Raw genomic sequence first — 27,197 nt, forward strand, 5'->3', positions numbered from 1 at the left:
TGAGTCTGAGAACAGCCTTTAAATAAGCAGCAGTAAAAACCAGGAAGTGAGTTCAGGAGAGAAGGAATTCCTGTCCCGGATCTGGATCGGCGCTGGCGTGAGAGATCCGTAATCTCCAGAGTGGATGTCCGGGGTGGAGCATGACAGTGCATGATGACCAAACATCTCCATCTTGGTCTCATTAGTTGAAAGAATATTGTTTCAGAACTTTTGTGGTTTGTTCAGGTGCAATTTTGAAAACCTAAGTCATGCTTTGTATCCTTTTTGGAGAGAAGGAGCTTTTTCCAAAACACCTTTCATGAGCGTCATATTGTTCAGTCTTTTTCTGTTTGTACTGTCAAACACAAACATTTAATGTGCTTACAGTGGCCTGTAGGTCACATGATGCAGCTCTTGGGCTTTTATTTATCTCTTTGAGCATTAAACGGTCTGATGTTGGACTGGATTTGTTGGGATGCCCACTCCTGGGAAGATTGACAACTGTCTTGAAGGCTCTACATTTGTAAATGATCCTTCTCGCTGAAGAATGGTCAATTTCGAATTGTCTGAAGAAGACGGCCTTGTATCCCTTCCCAGATTGATGAGCTTCATCAATTGCTTCTCTGAGGCCATGGCTGATGTCTTTTCTTTTTGGCATGAAGTAGACACACAGCTGTGTACTCCAGAACACCAAACTATCAGAAATTCCACTTTTATAGAGGTAGTCACACTTCTTAAGAATTAACTTACTCTTATGCATTTCATTGGTAACATCTGGCTGCAAATTACTCTCTTAATGATTGCAAAAGTGGGAAGGGTGTACTTATTTTTTTTCTCACCTGGGTTCTGATTGTTGGTTTACTTTTTTGGGGAAAAGGTAACATATTGAAATCTGTTGTGCATTTTGTGGTTATGTATTTGTTTATTGAAGTTGATGAGGACCACTCTCAAACTCAAACTTTAGTTGGTGGCTTCTTTCTTGGAGGTGAACCTTTCAGTCCATGGCAATGTAAAACTCACTTGACTGTGAACAGTGTTACAGCATCTTCCAATTCATGGCAGGCCTGTGCCTTGGTGGTTTCCTGGATTGATCCTGACTATCTGAACCACCTTCCTCTCAGCTGAGTGTAACAGTTTGAGTCTTCTTCCAGCAAAGTGGCTTGGCAAGGTGGCTACATCTTGCACGGTGGTGTAGTGGTTAGCACTGTCGCCTCACAGCAAGAAGGTCCTGGGTTCAAGCCCAGTGGCCGATGAGGGCCTTTCTGTGTGGAGTTTGCATGTTCTCCCCGTGTCCGCGTAGGTTTCCTCCGGGTGCTCCGGTTTCCCCCACTGAAGCGGAAGCAAGATGGCGCCAGTGTGTCTGCCGTCAGCTCCGTGAGCTGCTACCTGTCCGATTTGCGCTATGTCTGTTTATGCTGCTACTCATGCTATGCTGCCACTGCTCTGCTGGCCCTACCTGGATTTATGATCGTCAGACTCTGCTACATCTTAGAAGCGCACTGGTGACCACCGATGGGTCTCTTATTCCATACATCGAATGTCATCCTCCATCTGTCTACCCCACCCTGGATTGTGTCCTTCACCTACCTTGTTGTAGTTCTCTACGGAAGAAGCGCCGCAGGCGCCGAGGCAAGCGTGGAGGCGTCCAAGTGGCAATGAGGAAAATCGCGAGTGTTTCTCTCGCCCAGCCTGGGCCTCGTCGGCTCTCTGCAGTCCATCTAGGCCGGACAGATCTCTTCCTGGCCCGTCGTTCGTGGGACCGCTGGTACTCCTGCCATGTTCTCATCACTCTGGAGGACCAACCTCAAACACCTGTCTGCTCTGCCCGCCCGAGACTGCGGATACGTAGCGGTGGGGTGAATTCCTTGAACATCCGCCCTCTGGAATATTCCCCTTGTCCTCAGGCTACGGTCCACTTCACTGCAAAAGTCGCCCTGGTCAACAGCAGGTCTGCGTCTAACAAAACTTTTGTTCTAAATGACTTTTTCTCCCTTTACAACCTGGATTTCCTGTTTTTAACTGAGACATGGATTAGCGCTGGAATTGGCCAGTCTTCTGTCTTTAGTGAACTCTGCCCGCCTCAGTGCTCGTTCATTAGCACACCCAGGTGCGCTGGAAGAGGAGGCGGGGTAGCGCTCATTTTTAAAAACAGTCATAATTTACGGACACTCTCTGTGGGGAGTTTTGTCACATTTGAACTGCAATGCGTAATTGTAGAATGTGCTATGTCACTGCTGGTATGTGTACTCGTCTACAGGCCTCCTAAGCACAACAAAAACTTTATAACAGAATTCTCCGACCTTCTCTCCCACCTCCTGTCATCGCACGATCGCCTTCTTATACTTGGCGACTTTAATATCCATGTCTGCTGTCCTGACAGACCCATGGTTAACGAATTCTGTGGTGTAATAGATGCCTTTGGTCTTACTCAACATATAAACAAAGCTACTCATATCTTGGGACATACACTCGACCTTGTTCTATCCTATGTTTTTTCTGTGGATAACATTGTGATTGAGGATGCCATTTTCTCTGATCATAAACCTATTATGTTTAATGTTAGTCTATCAAATGCTCTGCAAACTGTCAAAACTCAAGGTCGTCACTCTCGCCACATTAACACTCAAACTGCATCCCAGTTCTCAGATAGTTTCATCAGTAACTCTGTTGCAGCTACCATTGCAACAGCGGCATCATCCTCTTCTGGGCCAGACGAATTAGTCAGTCTTTTTCAATCTTCTTGCTCTTCCATACTTAACTCTGTAGCTCCTCTCACGTTCACCCGCCCTAAGCTAAAGTCTCAATATTGGTTGGACGAGGCCACCCGCTCGCTCAGGCAAGCCTGCCGTAAAGCTGAAAGGAAATGGAAAAAGGACCATCTCACTGTTTCCTATGAAATTTTCCAATCGACTTTAGCTTCCTTCCAGACAGCGGCTAAAAAAGCCAGAACTAAGCACCTCTCTGACTTAATTAGTACACACTCCAACAGACCCAATATTCTGTTTAGCACTATTAACTCTTTTCTTAACCCTCCTAACTCTCCAGTTGCTGGCGTATCTACTGAGACCTGTGAAAAATTCCTCAAGTTTTTCACTGATAAAATAGAGAACATCAGATCAGTGTTTACACCCTCCTTATCAACTGCTCTACCTGTTCACTCTCGTGCACTAGCTATTTCTACTTTTAACTAATTTCAGCCCATCTCTCTCAGTGAATTGCAGGAACTAGTTTTACATATGAAACCCACTGGATCCCCCTATGATGCCATTCCTTCCTGTATTATAAAGGATGTTTTTGATGCTGTTGGGCCATCGATTCAAATAATTCTAAATTCATGTCTCACATCTGGCACTGTCCCTACCTTTTTTAAGTACGCAGTCGTCCAACCCCTGCTTAAAAAACCCAACCTCGATGTCCAATGTTTGCAAAATTATCGCCCCATCTCCAAGCTCCCTTTTTTTCAAAAGTTTTAGAAAAAGCTATACTGTTACAGCTGATTCCGTTTCTGTCCACCCGTAACATATTTGAACCTTTTCAGTCAGGATTCAGATCCCTTCACAGCACTGAAACAGCCTTGCTTAAAGTAACTAATGATCTGCTCCTCACTTTAGATTCTGGTGATAATGCCATTTTGGTTTTACTCAACCTTAGCGCTGCGTTTGACACTGTTGACCACAACATCCTTCTCAGCCGTCTAGACCAGCAGGTGGGCATCAGAGACACTGCTCTTCTCTGGTTCAGGTCCTACCTTAAACATAGGACCTTCTCTGTTTCCATTGGCCATTTCTCTTCATCAACTGCCTCTGTCTCCTGTGGGGTCCCCCAGGGGTACATCTTGGGTCCCATGCTTTTCAGTCTCTACATGCTCCCACTTGGTGACATCATTAGAAAGCACAACATTTCCTTTCACCTTTATGCAGATGATTCTCAATTGTATTTGCCCTTAAAATCTAGGGACTCCATCCAATCTCTCCTTGTCTGTCTCGAAGACATCAGAAATTAGATGGCTAACAACTTTCTCCAGCTAAATGGTGACAAGACTGAAGTCATTATTTTTGGTCCCTCCAAGGCAAGATGCACTACAGTGAACAATTTAGGTCACCTCACTCCTCATGTCACACCCTCTGCTAGAAACCTGGGTGTCTTCCTTGATTCCGATCTCTGTCTTGACAAACAGATTAGCACTGTGGTCAAAAATAGTTTTTACCAACTCAGAGTGATTTCCCGTCTCAAATCCTTCCTATCTCATAACGATCTTGAAATAGTCATCCATGCTTTTATCACATCACGACTGGATTACTGCAATTCTCTTTATCTTGGCCTCCCTCAAACCTCACTTAGACGTTTACAGCTGGTCCAAAACGCAACTGCACGTCTGTTAACTGGCACCAGGAGACGTGAGCACGTCACTCCCAGTCTTTTTCAGAATACAATTTAAAGTCTTATTATTTGTTTTTAAAGCACTCAGTGGGCTGGCCCCAGCCTGCATTAACGACCTTTTACAGTCTCACTCAGTCCAAAGGTCTCTAAGATCCTCTAACACAGGGCTTCTTCATGTACCTCGCTCGCGGCTGAAGCAGAGAGGTGACAGAGCTTTTTCTGTTGCTGCTCCACGCCTCTGGAATCAGCTCCCACCGGACATCAGATCTGCTCCCTCCATCTCTGCCTTTAGATCTAGGCTAAAAACCCGTCTCTACTCCTTGGCCTTTCCCTAACCATCAGCTTATTGTTATTGCTCTTATTATAGTTTTATTTTATTTTTTTTTTCTTTTTGATCATTTGTTTTTTAATACTGACTCTGTACAGCACTTTGGTCAGTGTATGCTGTGTTTAAATGTGCTATACAAATTAAACTTACTTACACCTCCCAATAACTTGTACTTACATACAATTCTTTGAACTGATGGTCTTAGAGTCCGCAGTTGTTTAGAAATACTGTAGCTCAAACAATATTCATTTGTGAAAATCTATGATCCTCTTTCTAACATTTGCACTGAGATCCTTCAACTTTCCCATTGTACTGTGTGTTGGTCAATCCAATGAGTGCTGCCAAACAAACCCTTTTTATCTTTCGATTACGTTCATTATGTCTTATATTGAATATTGTTAGTTTTTTCTTTTTTATCAGACATCTAATTTTTTAGGTTTGTTTACCTTCTGACATGTTTCGACGTATGACTGTCGTCTTCCTCAGAGTGTCACCGGATGTTATTGGTGACGCATCTTTTATCAGCTGATGTTTCCGAAGGCGTGGCCTTCCTGTCTGGATTGACAGGTCGGTCACGCCTTCTACTGTCGGTTCGTCCCCTGCAAGATGGCACTCCAGGTATGGGAGAGCATGTATGCTCCCTCATTTCGGTTGATGGTCCTCGGGCTTCGCTTACGGATCTCTATGGCCTCCCTGATCCAGCGCTGATGTTTATTATCTTCTGTGCGGATGACTCTGGCATTCCCCCAGTCTATAATATGATTTTCCCTTTTGCAATGATCTGTTATGGCTGACTTATAATTTTCCTGTTGTGCCTTTTCTTTTATTGTTCGGGTTTGTCTTGTAGCTGTCTCCTTTTCGCACTCTTTCTTATGTTCATTTTTTCTTGTGTTGAAACTCCTTCCTGTCTCCCCAATGTAAGTTTTATTGCATAATTGGCATGGAATCTCATATATGGTGTTGCATCTGTTGTCCGGATGTATTCTGTCTTTAGGATGAACCAGGATCTGACGGAGTATTGTGTGTGGTTTGACAGGTGTGTTAATGTTGTGTTTCCTCATTGCTCTTTGAATGCGTTCCGTTAATCCTCTGATGTATGGTAATGTCACTACTCCCCTGTGTTCTTGTTTGTTGGTTTGTTTTTTCTCTTTCTTCTGTGTTTTATTGTTTTTGACCTGTTCCGCCCCTTTGGATATTGCCCATTGTGGATATTGACATGCCTTCAGTGCGTGTTGTATATGTTGTTCTTCCTGTTCTTTGTCCTGTGCATCTGTAATTATTGCTGCGCGTTCATGTAATGTTCTAACTACGGATATTTTGTGCATTATGGGGTGTTCGGAAGTCCAGTTTAAATATTGGTCGGTGTGTGTGGGTTTCCTGTTTACTTTTATTTTGATATCCCCCTCTTCTGTGTGATGTATTTTTAAGTCCAAAAATGCTATTGACTGTTCCGTTTCCTCTTCATGTGTGAATTTTATATTGCCGGTATTGTCTATAGTATTGAGATGGTCGGTAAGTTGTTGAGTGTGTCCCCTCTTTACTTTTTCCAATATGTCGTCCACATACCGTTTCCAGAGTGTTGGTCTGTATTCTGCTGGTATTGTAGTGAGTGCTTTCTGCTCCAGGTCTTCCATGAAAAAGCCGCACATGATGGCTGATAGTGGGTCTCCCATGGCAAAACCTTCCTTTTGTCTGTAAATTGTGTTCCTGAACTGAAAGTATGTGGATGTGGCGATGAATTGAAGGAGCTGAGTGATGTCTTGTACAGTGAGATTTGTGCGTTTCTTGAGCGTCCTATCTGTTTTTAATCTGTCTTGTACTACCTGTATGGTGGCTTCCGTGGGTGTTCTGGTGAAAAGAGATATGACATCGTGTGAAATGAAAAAAATGCAACAAGACGAAGTTATGTTTTTTAGTTCTTCTGCCAGTTGTTTTGAGTTTTTGCAGTGTTGGTCTGTGAGTCCTAGTAATGGTTTAATTATTTCCGTGAGTGCTTTTGATAAGTTGTATGTGACTGAACCAATGCTATCTACTATGGGGCGTAATGGTGTTCCTGGTTTGTGTATTTTTGGTGTACCGTAAATCCTGGGGATGACATTGGCTGTGGGTACTAAATGATTATATGCCTGTTTATCCATTTTATTTTCATCGAGTAGTGGTTTGAGTAATGCTTTAAGTTTCTTTTTCTTGTCTTCTGTTTTGTCTTTTCTTAATATCTCGAAGGCATTGTCACTGAGTAATTCCATCATTTTGTGTTCATATTCTTCGGTGTCCATAATAACTACTGTTCTGCCTTTATCTGCTGGGAGGATTGTGATGTCTTTATTTTTTGCTAACGTTCTCATGGCTTTGGCTTCCTGTTTGGTGATGTTACTGGGTGGTGGTTTGGCCGTTTTCAATATACCAGCTATTGCGTTTCTTAGTGCTGCTTTTTGTCCCTGATCCTGTATTTTCTCACATGCTAATTCAGTTGCCAGAATGAATTCATCATGTGGTATGTTGTTCGGTGTGACAGCGTAGTTGAGTCCTTTTGCTAATATACTGCGTTCTGCTTGTGAGAGTTTGTACCTTGATATGTTGTGGATCCATTTTTCGTTGATGTGTGCATGCTCCGGTTCTGCCTTCTTTTTCTGTGCAATGAGTTTGTCCAGTTTTCGGATTTGTCGGGTTTTTGTCTCTGTGAATTCCTGCTCATGTATGTCTGCCAAGTGTCCATGTATTGCTATTTCCATTTCCTTGTTTTGGGGAAACCGGCGTTTGAAAGTTTCCATCTCCTTATGTAGTTCGCTGTTGATATTATTGAGTTTGTCAGTTGTGCACCGCATCCGTTCTTTTACCAGAGTCTATGTAGAAGGCGTGACCGACCTGTCAATCCAGACAGGAAGGCCACGCCTTCGGAAACATCAGCTGATAAAAGATGCGTCACCAATAACATCCGGTGACACACTGAGGAAGACGACAGTCGTACGTCGAAACATGTCAGAAGGTAAACAAACCTAAAAAATTAGATGTCTGATAAAAAAGAAAAAACTAACAATATTCAATATAAGACATAATGAACGTAATCGAAAGATTAAGAAGAAGTTATGGAGATGAAAGCATCAAGGAGTTTCGCCACCTTGAAAGACTGACACGGAAACGGGCACGCTACAGGAATCACCTGAGATTCAATCTGCGCTGCCGGGATGAAGAAGTCGTACCGGCCAGCCTGAACATCAAGAACCAGATTCCAACCAGAAATGCGGAAAAGATGATCAGGAAAGTGCGGATGACTCTGGTAAAAGAACGGATACGGTGCACAACTGACAAACTCAATAATATCAACAGCGAACTACATAAGGAGACGGAAACTTTCAAACGCCGGTTTCCCCAAAACAAGGAAATGGAAATAGCAATACATGGACACTTGACAGACATACATGAGCAGGAATTCACAGAGACAAAAACCCGACAAATCCGAAAACTGGACAAACTCATTGCACAGAAAAAGAAGGCAGAACCGGAGCATGCACACATCAACGAAAAATGGATCCACAACATATCAAGGTACAAACTCTCACAAGCAGAACGCAGTATATTAGCAAAAGGACTCAACTACGCTGTCACACCGAACAACATACCACACGATGAATTCATTCTGGCAACTGAATTAGCATGTGAGAAAATACAGGATCAGGGACAAAAAGCAGCACTAAGAAACGCAATAGCTGGTATATTGAAAACGGCCAAACCACCACCCAGTAACATCACCAAACAGGAAGCCAAAGCCATGAGAACGTTAGCAAAAAATAAAGACATCACAATCCTCCCAGCAGATAAAGGCAGAACAGTAGTTATTATGGACACCGAAGAATATGAACACAAAATGATGGAATTACTCAGTGACAATGCCTTCGAGATATTAAGAAAAGACCCAACAGAAGACAAGAAAAAGAAACTTAAAGCATTACTCAAACCACTACTCGATGAAAATAAAATGGATAAACAGGCATATAATCATTTAGTACCCACAGCCAATGTCATCCCCAGGATTTACGCTACACCAAAAATACACAAACCAGGAACACCATTACGCCCCATAGTAGATAGCATTGGTTCAGTCACATACAACTTATCAAAAGCACTCACGGAAATAATTAAACCATTACTAGGACTCACAGACCAACACTGCAAAAACTCAAAACAACTGGCAGAAGAACTAAAAAACATAACTTCGTCTTGTTGCATTTTTTTCATTTCACACGATGTCATATCTCTTTTCACCAGAACACCCACGGAAGCCACCATACAGGTAGTACAAGACAGATTAAAAACAGATAGGACGCTCAAGAAACGCACAAATCTCACTGTACAAGACATCACTCAGCTCCTTCAATTCATCGCCACATCCACATACTTTCAGTTCAGGAACACAATTTACAGACAAAAGGAAGGTTTTGCCATGGGAGACCCACTATCAGCCATCATGTGCGGCTTTTTCATGGAAGACCTGGAGCAGAAAGCACTCACTACAATACCAGCGGAATACAGACCAACACTCTGGAAACGGTATGTGGACGACATATTGGAAAAAGTAAAGAGGGGACACACTCAACAACTTACCGACCATCTCAATACTATAGACAATACCGGCAATATAAAATTCACACATGAAGAGGAAACGGAACAGTCAATAGCATTTTTGGACTTAAAAATACATCACACAGAAGAGGGGGATATCAAAATAAAAGTAAACAGGAAACCCCCACACACCGACCAATATTTAAACTGGACTTCCGAACACCCCATAATGCACAAAATATCCGTAGTTAGAACATTACATGAACCCGCAGCAATAATTACAGATGCACAGGACAAAGAACAGGAAGAACAACATATACAACACGCACTGAAGGCATGTCAATATCCACAATGGGCAATATCCAAAGGGGTGGAACAGGTCAAAAACAATAAAACACAGAAGAAAGAGAAAAAACAAACCAACAAACAAGAACACAGGGGAGTAGTGACATTACCAAACGTCAGAGGAATAACGGAACGCATTCAAAGAGCAATGAGGAAATACAACATTAACACACCTGTCAAACCACACACAACACTCCGTCAGATCCTGGTTCATCCCAAAGACAGAATACATCCGGACAACAGATGCAACACCATATATGAGATTCCATGCCAATTATGCAATAAAACTTACATTGGGGAGACAGGAAGGAGTTTCAACACAAGAAAAAATGAACATAAGAAAGAGTGCGAAAAGGAGACAGCTACAAGACAAACCCAAACAATAAAAGAAAAGGCACAACAGGAAAATTATAAGTCAGCCATAACAGATCATTGCAAAAGGGAAAATCATATTATGGACTGGGGGAATGCAAGAGTCATCCGCACAGAAGATAATAAACATCAGCGCTGGATCAGGGAGGCCATAGAGATCCGTAAGCGAAGCCCGAGGACCATCAACCGAAATGAGGGAGCATACATGCTCTCCCATACCTGGAGTGCCATCTTGCAGGGGACGAACCGACAGTAGAAGGCGTGACCAACCTGTCAATCCAGACAGGAAGGCCACGCCTTCGGAAACATCAGCTGATAAAAGATGCGTCACCAATAACATCCGGTGACACTCTGAGGAAGACGACAGTCGTACGTCGAAACATGTCAGAAGGTAAACAAACCTAAAAAATTAGATGTCTGATAAAAAAGAAAAAACTAACAATAAACCCTTTTTATGTTGGCACTGAGAAGCTACCAGCTGTAGTCAATCAAGATCACAAAAAGTAAGTTAAGAGGCCTTGGCTGTGGCAAATTAAGACATTTTGGAACTTTCAGCACCATTGAATTCATAATCTAAATAGGTGTGCATATTTTTGACCCTGTATGTATAATTTTGACCTTGTGTTTATTTTAGAAAACTCAAAATAAATTAAAATTTGTGCATCAAATTCTTTTTTTAAGCTGTATGTTGTACAGTTATTCTGCCACAGAAAAGACATTCATGTCCCTGTATGGAAACTTCTGACCTCAACTGTAAAATCATAGAATTGAGGGGACTCTCTTTTTTCCATGACTATTGGAAAATAATCAACAAAAAGGTGGTGGACATTTGTTACCACATGGTATTTGATGATTTTCCCATAACGGTATGTACTGAAGTATTTTATTCCTTTTATACCACAGCAATTTGCCAACAATTACAACCTCACCTCAGAAAAAGTTGGAACGGTACATTGAAATTAAAACTGAAAACGGTGTTTTGTAAACAATATTTGACCTGTCTTGCACTCAAAAAAACAGCACATTATTGATGTTTTACCTCATGAATTTTATTTTTTAAAAATAAGCACTTGTTTCAATTTTGATTTTCATCTCATCTCATTATCTCTAGCCGCTTTATCCTGTTCTACAGGGTCGCAGGCAAGCTGGAGCCTATCCCAGCTGACTACGGGCGAAAGGCGGGGTACACCCTGGACAAGTCACCAGGTCATCACAGGGCATAGACACAGACAACCATTCACACTCACATTCACACCTGCGGTCAATTTAGAGTCACCAGTTAACCTAACCTGCATGTCTTTGGACTGTGGGGGAAACCAGAGCACCCGGAGGAAACCCACGCGGACACGGGGAGAACATGCAAACTCTGCACAGAAAGGCCCTTGCCGGCCATGGGGCTCGAACCCAGGACCTTCTTGCTGTGAGGTGACAGCGCTAACCATTACACCACCATGCCGCCAATTTTGATTCTGACGATACATTTTTTTCAAAAGAGTTGGGACAGGAAAGCATTTCCCATTTTATAATGTTGCCTTCCTTCTCACGACACTAAGATGTTTAGGGACTGAACACCAAGTGCTGGTGTTATTTTGTCCCATTCTTCCTGCAAACAAAGTACGGGGTCGTTGTTGTCATATTTTTCTTTTCAAAATTTGCCATACATTCTCTATTGGGGACAGAGGGGACACACCCTCTTCTTCCACAGCCATGCCTTTTTGTTGTGTCCATAATGTGGTTTTGCATTGTCTTGTTGAAATATCCCTGTAAATGATGTTGTCTTGAAGGCAGAATATGTTGCTCCAAAATCTCAATGGACTTTTCTGCATTAATTGTTAGGGTTTTGCTGGGATTCGAACCTGGTTCGTTGGTGTGATAATCCAGCAAACCCCCACTAGGCTACCAGGGGGATGACTCAAATGCAGAGGCGTGAGGCGGAAATAGAAAAAGAATCAAAAAGGTTTATTTATACTATATACACTATATACAGGGCAAAGCAAAAAACAACAAAGAGTATAATCTAACACTGGGAAGACAAAGGGAAAAATAAAATATCAAAAGTATAAGGTCCAAAAAGGAAAAGGCAAAAATGCAAAAGCTCAGAAGATCCAAAAACAGTCACTACTAAATCCAAAAGAAAAGCAAAGTACAAAACAAAGAACACAGTACAGAGGAAACTGGAGATAAACATAACAGCACAAAGACTCCGTGACAAGAGGACTGAACTCAGGGGTATAAATACACAAACTAATTAAGGACACAGGTGAAGATAATCAGGACAAACAGGCAATTAACAAAAACACAAAACACAGGAACAGTGGCGGCCTCTAGAGGCCAAAATAAACATGACATGAAAAGGAAATAACAGCGGCCTCTAGAGGCCAAAACAGTCCTAGTCCTAACAGGACCCCCCCCTCTAGGAGCGTCTCCTGACGTTCCCAGGGCGATCCGGATGGGCCGAATGGAAGTCCCGACATAGTTCTTTATCAAGGACATCCCGAGCAGGAACCCAGCAGCGCTCCTCAGGACCATAGCCCTCCCAGTCCACCAGGTATTGCAACCCGCCGCAGACCCGGCGGGAGTCAAGCAGGCGATGCACAGTGAACACAGTCTGCCCCTGGAAGATGCGGGGGGGTGGGGGGTTCCTAGGGGCAGGGGCATACGTAGACGTCAGTACGGGCCGCAACAGGGAAACATGGAAAGTGGGGTTGATCCTCAGAGTCCGGGGCAACTGGAGCCGGTAGGAGACAGGGTTCACCCTGCGCACCACCTTGAAGGGGCCAATGTAGCGAGGAGCAAGCTTGTGGTTCTTCACCCGCAGCGGAAGGTCCTTAGTAGACAGCCAAACCCGCTGCCCAGGGCGGAAAGCGTGTGCAGGTCTTCTATGGCGGTTGGCCTGAGTCTGGTTGGTTTTGGAGGTCTGTATGAGGGTCTTCCTGACCTTGCTCCAGGTCTTGCGACACCGTCTCACATATTGGTTGACCGAGGGCACCCCCGCGTCCTCCTCCTGGTCCGGAAACAGAGGTGGCTGGAACCCGAATTGGCACTGGAATGGCGACAGCTTGGTGGCCGATGACTGCAGGGTGTTGTGGGCGTACTCTGCCCATGGCAGCCAGGTGCTCCACGATGTCGGGTTATCCATAGCCAGGCCTCGCAGGGTGGTTTCCAGGTCCTGGTTGAGCCTCTCCGTCTGACCGTTGGACTGTGGGTGAAACCCAGAGGAGAGGCTGGCAGTGGCTCCGATGACCTTGCAGAACCCGTGCCACACTCGGGAGGAGAACTGGGGCCCTCAGTCTGAGACGATGTCCTGTGGAAGACCAAAGACTCGGAAGACATGATTGAACATAAGTTTAGCTGTTTCAAGAGCAGAGGGGAGTTTGCACAGTGGTATGAAGCGGCAGGCCTTGGAGAATCTGTCAACTATGACCAAAATGACCATGTTACCTTGTGACTCAGGGAGACCCGTGATGAAGTCGACTGCCACGTGGGACCAGGGATGCCGGGGAATGGTCAGAGGATGCAGGAGACCCTGGGGACGCTGTCGTGGGTTCTTGGTTCTGGTGCAAACCTCACAGGACAGAACAAATGACCTTACTTCCTTCTCCATGTTAGGCCACCAGAAGCATCTTTTCAGGAAGTCCAGGGTCCTCCGAGCTCCCGGGTGGGCGGTGAGAGGGGAAGAGTGACCCCACTGGAGAACCTTGGCCCGGGCTTGACGTGGGACGTACAAGAGGCCCGGTGGCCCCGTCCCAGGACCAGGGTCCTGGCGTTGGGCTCGTCAAACAGCCTCCTCAATACCCCAGCGGACAGGGGCCACAATCCGGGACACCGGAATAATAGGCCCAACTTCATTCTCCCTGTTAGTGGCAGAGAACAGCCTGGACAGTGCGTCAGGTTTGGTGTTCTTGGAGCCGGGGCGGTACGAGAGGGTGAAGTCAAACCGACTGAAAAACAGGGCCCACCTAGCCTGTCGAGGGTTCAGTCTCTTGGCTTGCTGGAGGTACTCCAGGTTCTTGTGGTCAGTCCAAACCAGGAATGGATGTTGCGCTCCCTCCAGCCAGTGCCTCCACTCCTCAAGGGCCAGTTTGACCGCTAGCAGTTCTCGATCCCCCACATCGTACCGGGACTCCACAGGACACAGGCGGTGGGAGAAGTAAGCGCAGGGGTGCAGCTTTCCTTCTGAACGTTGAGAGAGCACCGCGCCGACACCACTGTCCGAGGCGTCCACCTCCACGATGAATGGTTGGGAGGTGTCCGGGAGGACCAGAATGGGTGCCGTGCAGAAGCGGTCCTTGAGGTCTTTGAACGCCTTTTCCGCCTGAGGAGACCAGACATAAGATCCACCTGTCCTTTTGGTGAGGTCTGACATGGGTGCTGCCACAGAACTGAAGTTCCTGATGAACTTGCGGTAGAAGTTAGCGAATCCTAAGAACCGCTGAACCTCCTTAACGGACTTGGGAGTAGGCCAATCCCGGACGGCCAGGGTCCTGGCAGGGTCCATTTGGAGTTGGCCTGTCCGTACAATAAATCCCAGAAAGGAGACCTCGGGAACATGAAATTCGCATTTCTGGGCCTTGGCGAACAGATTGTTCTGTAGCAGCCTCTGGAGAACCTGGCGGACATGGTGGCGGTGCTCCTGCATGGTCTTGGAAAAGATAAGGATGTTGTCGAGGTAGACAAAAACGTACAGGTTAATCATGTCCCTTAAGACGTCGTTGATTAGGGCCTGAAAAACAGCTGGTGTGTTGGTGAGTCCGAAGGGCATCACCTGGTATTCGTAGTGCCCAGACGGGGTGTTAAAGGCAGTCTTCCACTCGTCTCCCTGCCGGATACGGATGAGGTGGTATGCGTTCCGTAGGTCCAACTTGGTGAAGACGGTGGCGCCTTGGAGCAGGTCGAAAGCTGTGGACATCAGCGGAAGGGGATATCGGTTGCGCACAGTGATCTTGTTCAGGCCCCTGTAGTCAATACATGGTCGGAGCCCCCCATCCTTCTTGTCGACAAAGAAGAAGCCGACTCCAGCAGGTGAGGTGGAGGGTCAAATGAACCCAGAGACCAGGGCATCTTTGAGGTATTCCTCCATGGCCTTGCGTTCTGGCTGAGAGAGGGAAAACAGTCTGCCACGAGGAGGGGTAGTCCCAGGGAGCAAATCAATGGCACAGTCGTAGGCCCGGTGTGGAGGAAGAACGGCGGCCCTGCTCTTGCTGAATACCTCCTTGAGATCCCAGTACTCTGTGGGAACTTGAGATAACTCGGTGAGATCAGGGGGCTCGGCAGGAGACACAGGAGAGCTAGAGAGCAGACAAGAGGCATGGCATGCAGGGCCCCATTCCACAACCTGGCTAGTTACCCAGTCTATGCGAGGGTTGTGGCGAGTAAGCCAAGGAAGGCCTAGAATAACTGGGAACTCAGGTGAAGGAATCAGGTGCAGGGATATTTCTTCCTTGTGACCTTGAGACTGGAGGAAGACTGGAGAAGTAACTTGGGTGACTCTTCCATCACCTAACGCTTGGCCATCGAGGGCAGACACAGACAGTGGGACTTCAAGAGGTGCAGTCGGAATATTGATGCTTTGGGCGAAGTGAATATCCATAAAGTTCCCAGCCGCCCCTGAGTCTAACAAAGCTTGACAAGAGTGGACAGACTCACCCCAGGAGATGGAGACCGGGATGTAGATTCCTTGGCCAGGGAGTCCGGGAGAGAGGGTAGGCCCCGTCACAACCCTCCCTCGGCTGGACGGGGCGGTCCTTTTCCCAAGAGTTCGGGACATGATGCTCGGAAGTGACCTGGCTTGCCACAGTAGATGCAGCACTTGTCCCTCCTTCTGCGCTCCCTCTCAGATGCGGAGAGGCGAGTACGACCCAAAACTTGCATGGGTTCTGGACAGTCACTGAAGGAGGTAGACGGTTTCCAGGTAGAGGTAGGGAGGCTGGGGGGGCTCAAGGCTTGGTGGCGTTCTCTCATCCTGTTGTCCAGATGAATAGCATGTGAGATGAGGGTTTCGAGGTCACTTGGGCATCCAATAGAGGCCAGACCGTCCTTGATGGGATCAGACAGACCATGGTGGAAGGCTGACACCAGGGCAGTCTCGTTCCATCCACTTACTGCTGCGAGCGTTCGGAACGAGATGGCGTAATCTGCGACGCTTCCTCCTTGCCGGATGGACATGAGCTTTCGGGCTGCGTCGGTACTGATGTCCGCCTGATCGAAGACCCGAAGCATCTCTTCAGAAAACAGCTGGAAATCAAGGCACTCAGGTCCCTGTCTTTGCCAGATAGCAGTAGCCCAGGCTCGTGCCTTACCATCTAATAAGGTGATCACAAAGGCAATCTTGCGGCAATCCGTAGTGTAGGTGGTAGGCTGAAGCTCAAAGGTGAGTTGACACTGGGTAAGGAACTCTCGGCACTCACTGTGCTTGCCGTCGTACCTCTGTGGTGCAGGAAGGCTGGGTTCGCGAGGTGAAGAAGGCAGCATGGCAGGAGGCACAGGAGCAGGAGCAGGAGCGGGAGCTGGGGCTGGATCAGGAGATGCAGGCAGAGATGTCAGCTGTGCCAGGGTTTTCCCGATTTGCTGAAGCAGTTCCTCGTGGCGAGCAAGGGCCTCACGTTGGCTGGTGAGCGTCCGTCCATGAGCGTCCATGGTCGCTCCGAAGCGTGTCAAAGCTGCCATAATTCCCTGAAGGTTGGCCGGGTAGACAGTTGAAGTAGCCTCTGCTGAGTCGGTCATGACGGAGTCTTTCTGTTAGGGTTTTGCTGGGATTCGAACCTGGTTCGTTGGTGTGATAATCCAGCAAACCCCCACTAGGCCACCAGGGGGATGACTCAAATGCAGAGGCGTGAGGCGGAAGTAGAAAAAGAATCAAAAAGGTTTATTTATACTATATACACTATATACAGGGCAAAGCAAAAAACAACAAAGAGTATAATCTAACACTGGGAAGACAAAGGGAAAAATAAAATATCAAAAGTATAAGGTCCAAAAAGGAAAAGGCAAAAATGCAAAAGCTCAGAAGATCCAAAAACAGTCACTACTAAATCCAAAAGAAAAGCAAAGTACAAAACAAAGAACACAGTACAGAGGAAACTGGAGATAAACATAACAGCACAAAGACTCCGTGACAAGAGGACTGAACTCAGGGGTATAAATACACAAACTAATTAAGGACACAGGTGAAGATAATCAGGACAAACAGGCAATTAACAAAAACACAAAACACAGGAACAGTGGCGGCCTCTAGAGGCCAAAATAAACATGACATGAAAAGGAAATAACAGCGGCCTCTAGAGGCCAAAACAGTCCTAGTCCTAACATTAATGCTCCATCACAGAAGTGTAAGTTACCTTTGCCAAGGGTACTGACATGATGCCATACCATGACACACCCTGGCTTTTGAACTTGTTGCTGGTAACAGTCTGGACGGTCCTTTTGACTTTAGCCCGGAGCACACAGCATCCATTTCTTCCAAAAAAGACCTGGAATACTGATTCATCTGACCACAATATACATTTCCACTGTGTGATGGTCCATTCCAGATGCCTCCGAGCCCAGAGAAGTTGATGGTGCTTCTGGACACAGTTAACATAAGGCTTCCTTTTTGTTCAGTAAAGCTTTAACTGTCATTTCCGGATGTAACTTTGTATTGCAGAGCTTGACAAAGGCTTGCCAAAGTAATCCTTAGCCCATGTGGTTCTATCAGCTATAGATGAATGACGGTTCTTGATGCAGTGTTGTCTGAGGGATCGGAGATCACTGGTGTTCAGATTAGGCTTGTACCCTTCCCCATTACACATCAAAATTCTTCCAGATTCCTTGAATCGTTAAATGGTATTATGCACTGTAGAGGGTGAAATATCCAAATCCCTTCCTATCTTTCTTTGAGGAACATTGTTTTTCAACATTTCAATAATCTTCTCATACATTTGTTGACTAACTGGAGATCCTCATCGAATCTTTGCTCCTCAAAGACTAGGCCTTTCTTGGATACTGATTTTGTACCAAATCATGATTACAATCACCTGTTTCAAATCAAATCATTACTTAATTGTTTGCTTCATTACTAGCCCTAAATCGCCTCTGTCCCAACTTTTTTGGGAATGTGTTGCATTTATGAAACACAAGAATGGATGTATATTAACAAACGACATGAAGCTGACCAGACAAAACATGAAATATCTTGGGGTCATCCTGTCTGCGATGAAATATCAGTCAAAGTTAATTTAAAATCGTTGTTTTCCTTTGTTTATTTGCATTTTCCATACCATCACATTTTTTTCTGGTTTGGCGTTGTATATATTTTTTTATTTATTAAAGAATGGCAAATTATGTATAGTTTATAACAAGTTAATAACTGTCATCACTTATGCTTTAAAAGCTATAAACAGTCAGTTCAGCATTAGTTTTTCTTTTTACAATTAGAAAAAATGCAGCACTTTATGATACACATAAACTACAATGAGCAAACTCTTCTGTCTTGAAGGCTTTCCCCATGGCAGAAAACTTCAAGATTATTTACAGAGATGGTTAAAGCATTATCCCCTAACTGTTACAGAGTGAGACTAGAGACTCCATAAATGTCAATTTCACACCAGGAAACAGCAATATAAGAACATGTTTCTTTGTTCAACAAAACAATATTCAAAAATATGTTAATTATTAGGGTTTTTTTTAAATTGTGCTGTTGCTACAGAAACTATAATATCTACAACGAGCGTGATAATATAAACTTGTGATTTCTTTTGCAGCCTGCAATTCTGTTGCTAAACAAAATTAACCAATACCTTCTGACAGTGGCGGCTCCTGAATTTTTTTTCAGGGGGGGCAATTTTCCCCCGTTATGTCTACACACACCGTAAATGTCCACAGGACTGAAGTAAATTGACCTAGGTAGCAAATCAATTGGCCGAACTTGTTTTTGCCTGGTAAATTCAGATATCAATACAGACAATATCTCTGCTCTCCACTAGGTGGCAACACTAAACAAGTTAAAGGTGGCAAACTAAGGTAGCCTAGTAAACTAGACCCACCCGCCTAGCGGCCAAAAATATTTTTGCCTACGAGTGGCAAATATTCACATTTAGTCTGGCTTGCCAGGCTAAAACTAAGGAAGATTCATTGTGAAGCCTTCAAAGCAAAACATTTGGCATCACAATCAATTAATATTACATTACTCATTTATTTTCTCATTATTCCAGTATTCTATAATAAGTAGACACAAATTCTTAATTATAAACATATTCTAATTTCTTCAATTCTAAAGAATGCAATTAAAGTGGCAGGATATAAATCCAAAACAAGTGTTTATTTAAGTTTTGAAAAAGATGAAGAAAAGCATAACCATCAAACAAACATGTGCAGCTTAATTATGTGTTTTTTTTAAATGGAATTGCACCATTTTAACAACAAATAATTCTAAATAAATTCTGCAGTTTTTTTTCCCAAGAATTCCTCCAGAAAGCCATGCCTTAAAAGGAAATTTAAAGTATTACAAGCATGTCAATGAACACAAAAGGCTTTAGTTATTTAGCTATATACACACAAGGTTACACAAGGTTTTGTAGTCAGTGCAACTTGGCTTAACAAGTTGGAAAAAAGGTAAGGTGCTGCTGGCTCCAATGAACACATATACTGTACAAAATATAAAAACTGAAAATATGCTTAATTTACACCAAGTCAGAGAGAACTTGAGGCTACTGAAATATTCCAAGCATGGCAATGTTAAGCTGCCATTGGTAAAACACACACAAAAACAACTTTTGCCTAGTAAATTCAAATATCAGATATCACTGTACCGTCTGCTGTGCTACTTCCAGGGCGGAAGAGAATGCAAGGGGAGCAAAAACGAGCATTGACTACATCACAGCCAGCCAGCCAAGTTTTCCGGTGGCACCAGTTCTTGTTAAAACCTCTTGAGTAGGTCTTCTCCCCCTTCGTAGACACTTGCTTGATGTTTAAATTCGGTCTAGGAGGTCCTAGCTGTTTGATTGCCGTTTTCTCCTCATTGGTACGACGACTAAAGGGAACTTCTTTCAGAGACGCTATCGTATTGTTGCACTCAACACTCGCCGCCATCTTCCCGCGCAAGTTGCGTTTTCCAGCCCAAAATTATGTTCAAAACCCGCCAAAATGCACTTAAAACCAATCTGGCAACACTTGCGCGGCATAACAGGTGTATGACATAAGCACGCTGCTTGTGCGAGCACATAAAACCTAATAGAAAATGCATTGGGAGCAGGATTTTCGAAAAAAACGTATGTACCATTAGTGTCAATGGGAGATTTTGGGGCAAATCTGAACCTAACAGAAATCGCCCCAAAAGGGCGTGGCTACACCAGGCGCGACCTTAGCCTGATTGGACAATGACATTACTGTTGGTAGTAGGAGTAGATAAAAAAAAAAAAACTCCCTCCCTGTTTGGGAGTGCGTCGCCCAAATCGCCCCTATTAACGAGCCGCCAGTGCCTTCTGACCAGTCAGAATTGAGAATGGAACAGCATTGTATTATAAATACATTTATGAAGAAGACTCACAAGTCGGTAAAATGCTTTGATGCCTGTAACAGGTAGAAATTAAATTATGTTGCATTCATCTACTGTATATATGAAATTGTATGTGTTTGATTTCAGATCCAATGGGGTGAAGAGACCAGGGACAATCTTACATATTCTCTCATAGGATCTGCGGTGGACGAAGGATTATTCACCGTCAACCCAAAGAATGGCTATGTCAGGATCCATGGCATCTTGGACAGAGAGAAAACCGCGACTTATGAAGTGAGTCTATCCTCTGCATAGCCGTGAGCAACATCACATTTTCTGTAATGATAGTGAAGGTAGTGATTTATTTGAATTATTCAAATGTTAAGTAAAAAGCTATTTATTAATTTATAGTAAGAATAATGTAGCACAGTGGTGCAGTGGTTAGCATGGCCACTTCACAGCTCCAGGGTCCACGATTTAATCCTGAGCTTGGGTTACTGTCTGTGTGGAGTTTCACATGTTTTCCACATGTCCATGTTCCTTCCAGGACCCCAGGCTTCCTCACACGATCCAAAAACTTGCTGTGGATTGGCTATTCCCGTAAATAAGATATGTGCTATATGTGCATTCACACCTTGCGCTCTCACCAGGACAAAGCAATTACTGAAGATGAATGAATGAATGAATGAATGAATGAACTCATCAGCAGCTTAACATTAAAACAAATGAACATTTGTATTCACTATCAGAAACCTTATAGAGCAAAACCAAGACAAAATACATTTCTGCAAATCTCTACATCAGTGGTCCCCAAATGGCGGCCCACGGGCCAGATCCGGCCCAGGCACGGCAAATTTTTGGCCCGCCACGTCACATCTGAACAAAGGTAAACAGCGCCATCTATGGCCATGCATGATTAGCGATCTCCCCACTTCAGTGGGAGACATCTCTGCTAGTCATCAAGAGTGAGTGAAATCTTATCTAAGCTTATGACAGTCGTGACAACAGACCATGGCAAGTACAAAAAAACGTAAAGTCGATAGCGAAAATCGTCAGTTTAAACCCGACTGGACGGATCAGTTTTGTTTTATTTTACCTGAGCATCCAAATGCTAAGCCAACATGCCTGATATGCATGCAGACTGTAGCCGTCTGCAAGGCTGACAATATCAAGAGGTACTTCACTACTATGCATGCCGCTATTTTTAATTCAAATTATCCTGAAAACTCAGGTAAACGCAGACAAAAAATAGCCAACATGCATTCCTCATTCAGGCGCTCCGTTTTTACCATGGAGAAATCTACCACAGCACAACAAAGGGCTAGCGCAGCCTCTTTATGTGTTTCCTGGAATCTTGGGAAAGCAAAGAAACTGATGCTGTATTGGTAAAACAGTGTGCAATCGATATGGTTGAAGAGGTTTTATGTCACGACGAGGAAAACAAGCAAAATATTGTGGACCTACCAAAGCAGGTGCCATTGTCGGCCAACACCACAACAAGAAGAGTGGAAGTTTTAGCCAAGGAATGTTCATCCAGACTAAACACTGATCTGATTAAAACAGAGGCCATGTCACTGGCAATAGACTCTTCTTGCGACCGAACCGATATAGAACAGCTATCGGTATTCATCAGATTTTTTTGATGGAAATACATTTCGGGAAGAGCTACTTTGTTTGCTGCCTCTGCCTGGGCGCACAACTGGGGAGATCCTATTTAATGAGCTGACTCAGATCTTTGCGAAGACTGGCTTGGATGTGAACAAAATCATCGCTGTCGTTACCGATGGAGCCCCATCTATGGTGGGACATCGCAAGGGCTTGATGAACAGGCTTTCCGCAATTAACCCAGGGCTTTTGACATTTCATTGTATTATTCACCAATCAGTGCTATGCGCTAAACTTGACAAGGAAATGAAAGTGACATGGATTCGGTGACAAAACTGGCAAATTTTGTTTGGGAGAATTCAAGTCTGCAACACTGCATTTTCAGAACATTGTTGGAGGAAATGTCAGTGGAACACACAGACCTTCTGCTACATAACGATGTTTGCTGGCTTAGGGGCTCATTTCACAGAGTACGATTTGGAAAAAAACACGCGCGACTATGATCGCAGCTGTTTTCCCGTAGTCGCGAGCAAAATCCGTGCAACCTAAACCCATTATTTTCTCTGTACGCTCTATGTTATCTCGTTCGACCTTCGATGTGTACGCTCTACCTGCATCTTATACGCTCTGTAGATGCTTTACATACGCTCTACTTGCGTCTATCCACTCGATCTGATGCGATCTTAACACGACCAAGGCTCATTCTGTTCGACCAATCTGCGACACAGCGTTGATCTCTCGGCGATCTATCCTCGCAAGCGCGCGACCTCGGCCGATCAAGGCTCAATCTTGGCCGATCTAGCTACGTACGAGTTGCAACGTACCCTCAATCAATACGATTTAACCTGCGATATAAACGTTCCAGCCTCGCTCTGTACGCTCAATTCTCGATCTTTTCTAGACAGATTCTCGCCTGAGCTACACGCAAATTTGTCACGGTCGCCCGGATTTGCATGCGACCCACTGCAACCGTATAAAAAGGCCCGGCGATCGGTGGCCGACCATCAGTTTTTGACCAGCCTCCAAAGGGACAACATGGACCCAATCGCTCTGCATCATGCTATGTTATTACAGCACCGTCAGGGGTAAAAGTAACTTTTATTTCTTGCCGGTACTATTATTTTGAGTCATAGTGCACGCGCACAGCGCGCGCTGGAAAATACACCTAATTATTTATTATTGTCTACTTATCAAGCATTCACTAAGACTTCTTATCACTCAGTAGTACTAGTATAGTACTTTATCACACTATCACTCTTTCATCCACCTGTATCAGTTTTTGATTATAAATAAATTGCAAACATCATTTCAACAACACAATTTAATAATTTTTTTTTAGCTGAACAGTTGAAAACTAACTTTTCATTCTGGACATTGGACACAGAACAGTGTAACAGAACAGAAACGTGAAAGTTTTTAGGTAAAACACTTAAAATAAATTCCAAACAGGCTTGAACGTTTGAGAAAGTGCATGCATTCTACAGCAAGTGCGTGTGTTCTCAGTGCACATGCCATGCATTGGTAGCCTAGTTATTCTGCTCGCTCCAACCAGACAGTAATCTAGAATCTTTGCCCCAACTTCCACTCGATTTACGAATTCTGATCAAAGTAATTTTTAAATAGTCTATCATGAAACATTAACATGTTTCTTTATATGCCTTTTTATTTGGGAGACTTTGCAACTAACGTCTGTCTGCTAAAACACTTTGATTACCAGCTATTACCACGTTATAGCACAAGATCTGGTTAAGCCATATGCGCGCTGTAACCAGCGTGCGTACGGCTTAATTTTTTTTTTTAGTATTTACATTTTTTTTTCAGAGACAGTATATTTTTCTTTCCGGTACGGCCAAATCTTTTAGTGGTACGCCGGACCAGCCAGGACCGGCTTACTTTCACCCCTGAGCACCGTGCCCTGCAACTGCAGCAAGACTCTCTGACAGGGTTTCCCATACATAGACCATTGTGTGGCGCAGCGCCACACAATGGATTCCTATCACCACATAATCAGACTTGCGATTTTGAAAAAAAAAAAATTCCGTTGCATATCGTTCCGTTCATTCATAGTGCTCTTTCGTCTCGTTCACATGCGCGCGCACACACACACACACACACACACACACACACACACACACACACACACACACACACACACAGAGCCACGGAGAGGTGTGTACACAGGTCTGCTGTTGCGCATACACCCGGTGCCACGGTCTGATCGTGCGCTGGTATAAATTTACCATGCGCATGCGCAGACCGATTTTTTTTTTTCCCGGTCAACTTCCAGGAAGTCTAGACTGGTGGTAAATTCAGACCGTGACACTGGCCTTATTGCATTATCCCGTTTATCCCGCTTCAGCATTCATGCAAGTTATTAATAATGGCTTGACATTCACAATAAATAAGGATTTCCCACTAGCCTAAATAAAATGCATTACCTTGCACTTACAATCAGGTACCCTGTGGTGGCACACTTATGTCGTTCATATACATGTACGGATGTCATATGGTCGCAAAAGCCATCAAAAATCAGGTCAATGCATTCCCATATTCTCTGAAGTATGGAGGTTCTGCTTTGCGCATGGGGAGTTCCACTATGATGATGATCTCATGATTTAATAAAAATAATTTGTTTCCAACCAAACTTAAGTGGTCTTTAATTATTTAAGAAAAGCATGTGTGACCATAACCATGTGTCTGTGGCGCAATTTGAACAGAAGGAGGACTCTGGGTTTCGTTTCTTTTCTGCATTCAATCTCTATTTGCACAGTGATTTACTACAACCAGAAATGTCACTTCTGCAACAGTGAATACATGCACAAATTAATACAGCTGAACAGAACATATTCTATTTGCAGAAATTTCTTTCTGCCATTTTGCCAAGAAAAAAAACAACAACTATGCAGCAGGAGGGAAGATACTGAGAACCTGAAGGAAACCCACACTGACACAGGGAGAACACACAGACAGGGTTCTGAACTCAGAATCAAAACAGACCCTGCAGCTGTAATGTGGGAATAATAACCACTTGAAAAAGATACTGCAATAAACTTCAAAAGTTAAGGATAATAGAATCGACAATTTGTATGCTTCAGCTCCTACCCCTGCTCTTTATAAGAACGCCTTCAGCTTCAGTCCAAATTTGACTTGGTATCCACAAGTAAAACACAGATGCAGTTATTCCTTGCTAAACAACTTTTCTTTGAGGCCCTGTTTACATTATTTCGAATCAGCGGATCATCAGATTAACGTTTTTAAAACGATTCGCGTGCACACAGAAATGCCAATACACGATTCCCATGCACACAGCAACGCCAATACACGGATACGCTAATCACATGACTAATTAGACGGCACGTCACACGATCCCAGTGCATATCGGGCATGCGCAAGTCACTCACCACTTGCAAGTGGAAGGATGGCAAGCGAACACCTTCTCCAGCAGATAAACACACCTGGCTGTGATGTTCATGTTCTCACTGAGTTTAAGCGCCTGAAGGAGGTTGAAATGTGTAAATAAACCTCAGTGCAGCTCAGCGCTTCCTCCTGCACTCCAAATCACTCCGCCCTAAACAGCGAGTGCCCTCTGGAGGGTGCGCACTCCGGTCCTGCGCAGCTCACAGAGCGCGCGAGTGAAGCGCACGAGCAGTGATTCGGGACTGAGCCGCTGTGTGTGTGATCCCAACGCCAGCGAATCAGGATGGTGGATGTCACAGTGACATTGTCCAATGACGACGTCAGCTAGAGCTCAACACAGCGTATCCTCGTTTCTCAATGTTTACACAGCACCGGATCAGACACGAACTGGATTGAATACGTGGGCTCTGGCGGATTCCCGTTTCCCGGCGTTTTAATGTGAACGGACAGTGCATCCGCAAAGAAAATGAGACAGATACGGTCTAATGTAAACTTGGCCTGAGACTGGGGATAAAGCGGGAAGTGTACTGTTCTCTCTATGTGTTTTGCTCTTGCGTGAACACAGATAGCCAGCCAAACTCCTTATTCAAGAGCCAGGAAGTGAGCGGCTTGCTCCTTTAATATCTTCTCACACTTAAGTCAACATTTCTGACTGCATTGAATTTGGTGTAAAACTAGAAAAGAAAAATACAAAAAAAGTCTTCATAAACAACCATGTAAATATCAGTATCAACGTACCGACTGCTTGATATTAACTCAACAGTTATTAGCACAGCAGGCTAGAAAACAAGGCAAATTAGCAGGTATGTAACACTTATAACCATTGCTTTCTGAGAGATTAACTGCATTGACGCGGCCGTGAGATGATGCGCGCACACATTTTCCCTCTCGTTTAGGTTTTTACTTCCTACTTCCGGTTAGTCGGGAGATTTTCAAAATAAAAGCGCCGCAAATACATAAAAAGGTAAAAAACAGTAAATCAACATTTCAAAGTCATTTTGAGTGTCTTTTAAACATCTCATCTCGTTATCTCTAGCCGCTTTATCCTTCTACAGGGTCGCAGGCAAGCTGGAGCCTATCCCAGCTGACTACGGGCGAAAGGCGGGGTACACCCTGGACAAGTCACCAGGTCATCACAGGGCTGACACATAGGCTACGTTTACATTACGTCGAATCAGCGGATCATCAGATTAACGTTCTTAAAACGATTCGCGTTTACACTAAAACCGTTAGCCGTGCACACAGCAACGCCAATACGCGGATACGCTAATCACATGACTTTAGACGGCGCGTAACATGATCCCAGTGCATTTCAGATGGCGCGTAACATGATCCCAGTGCATTTAGGGCATGCGCAAGGCTCACCACTTGCAAGTAGAAGGATGGCAAGCTGCGCAAGGCTCACCACTTGCAAGTAGAAGGATGGCAAGCTGCGCAAGGCTCACCACTTGCAAGTAGAAGAATGGCAAGCCTAATACACAGATACGCTCGGCTCCGCAGGCATCCTGCGCTCCAAATCACTCCGCCCTGAACAGCGAGTGCCCTCTGGAGGGTGCGCACTCCGGCCCTGCGCAGCTCACACAGCGCGCGAGTGAAGTGAACAAGCCACGATTCGGGACTGAGCCGCTGTGTGTGTGATCCCAGCGCATATCACTTACTGATGGCAAGCCTAAAGACAATCATAACTACACAATGGGCAGTATTTGCATCAGTATTTGCAGTATTTTCATACTTTTATAC

The 27,197-nt window shown here is 44.5% G+C and overlaps 1 protein-coding gene across 1 annotated transcript in view; it reads left to right on the forward strand.

Moving 5' to 3' along the window:
* LOC132879777 (desmoglein-2-like protein) overlaps nucleotides 1-27,197 on the forward strand; it is a 135,854-nt gene that overhangs the window by 13,755 nt on the left and 94,902 nt on the right. Inside the window, exon 3 of the mRNA XM_060913746.1 lies at nucleotides 20,583-20,729. Coding sequence (XP_060769729.1) covers nucleotides 20,583-20,729 — 147 coding nt within the window. The remainder of the gene's footprint in view (nucleotides 1-20,582; nucleotides 20,730-27,197) is intronic.

Source organism: Neoarius graeffei, chromosome 1 (genome assembly GCF_027579695.1).
Source record: "Neoarius graeffei isolate fNeoGra1 chromosome 1, fNeoGra1.pri, whole genome shotgun sequence".
In the NCBI taxonomy this organism is placed as follows: Eukaryota; Metazoa; Chordata; class Actinopteri; order Siluriformes; family Ariidae; genus Neoarius; species Neoarius graeffei.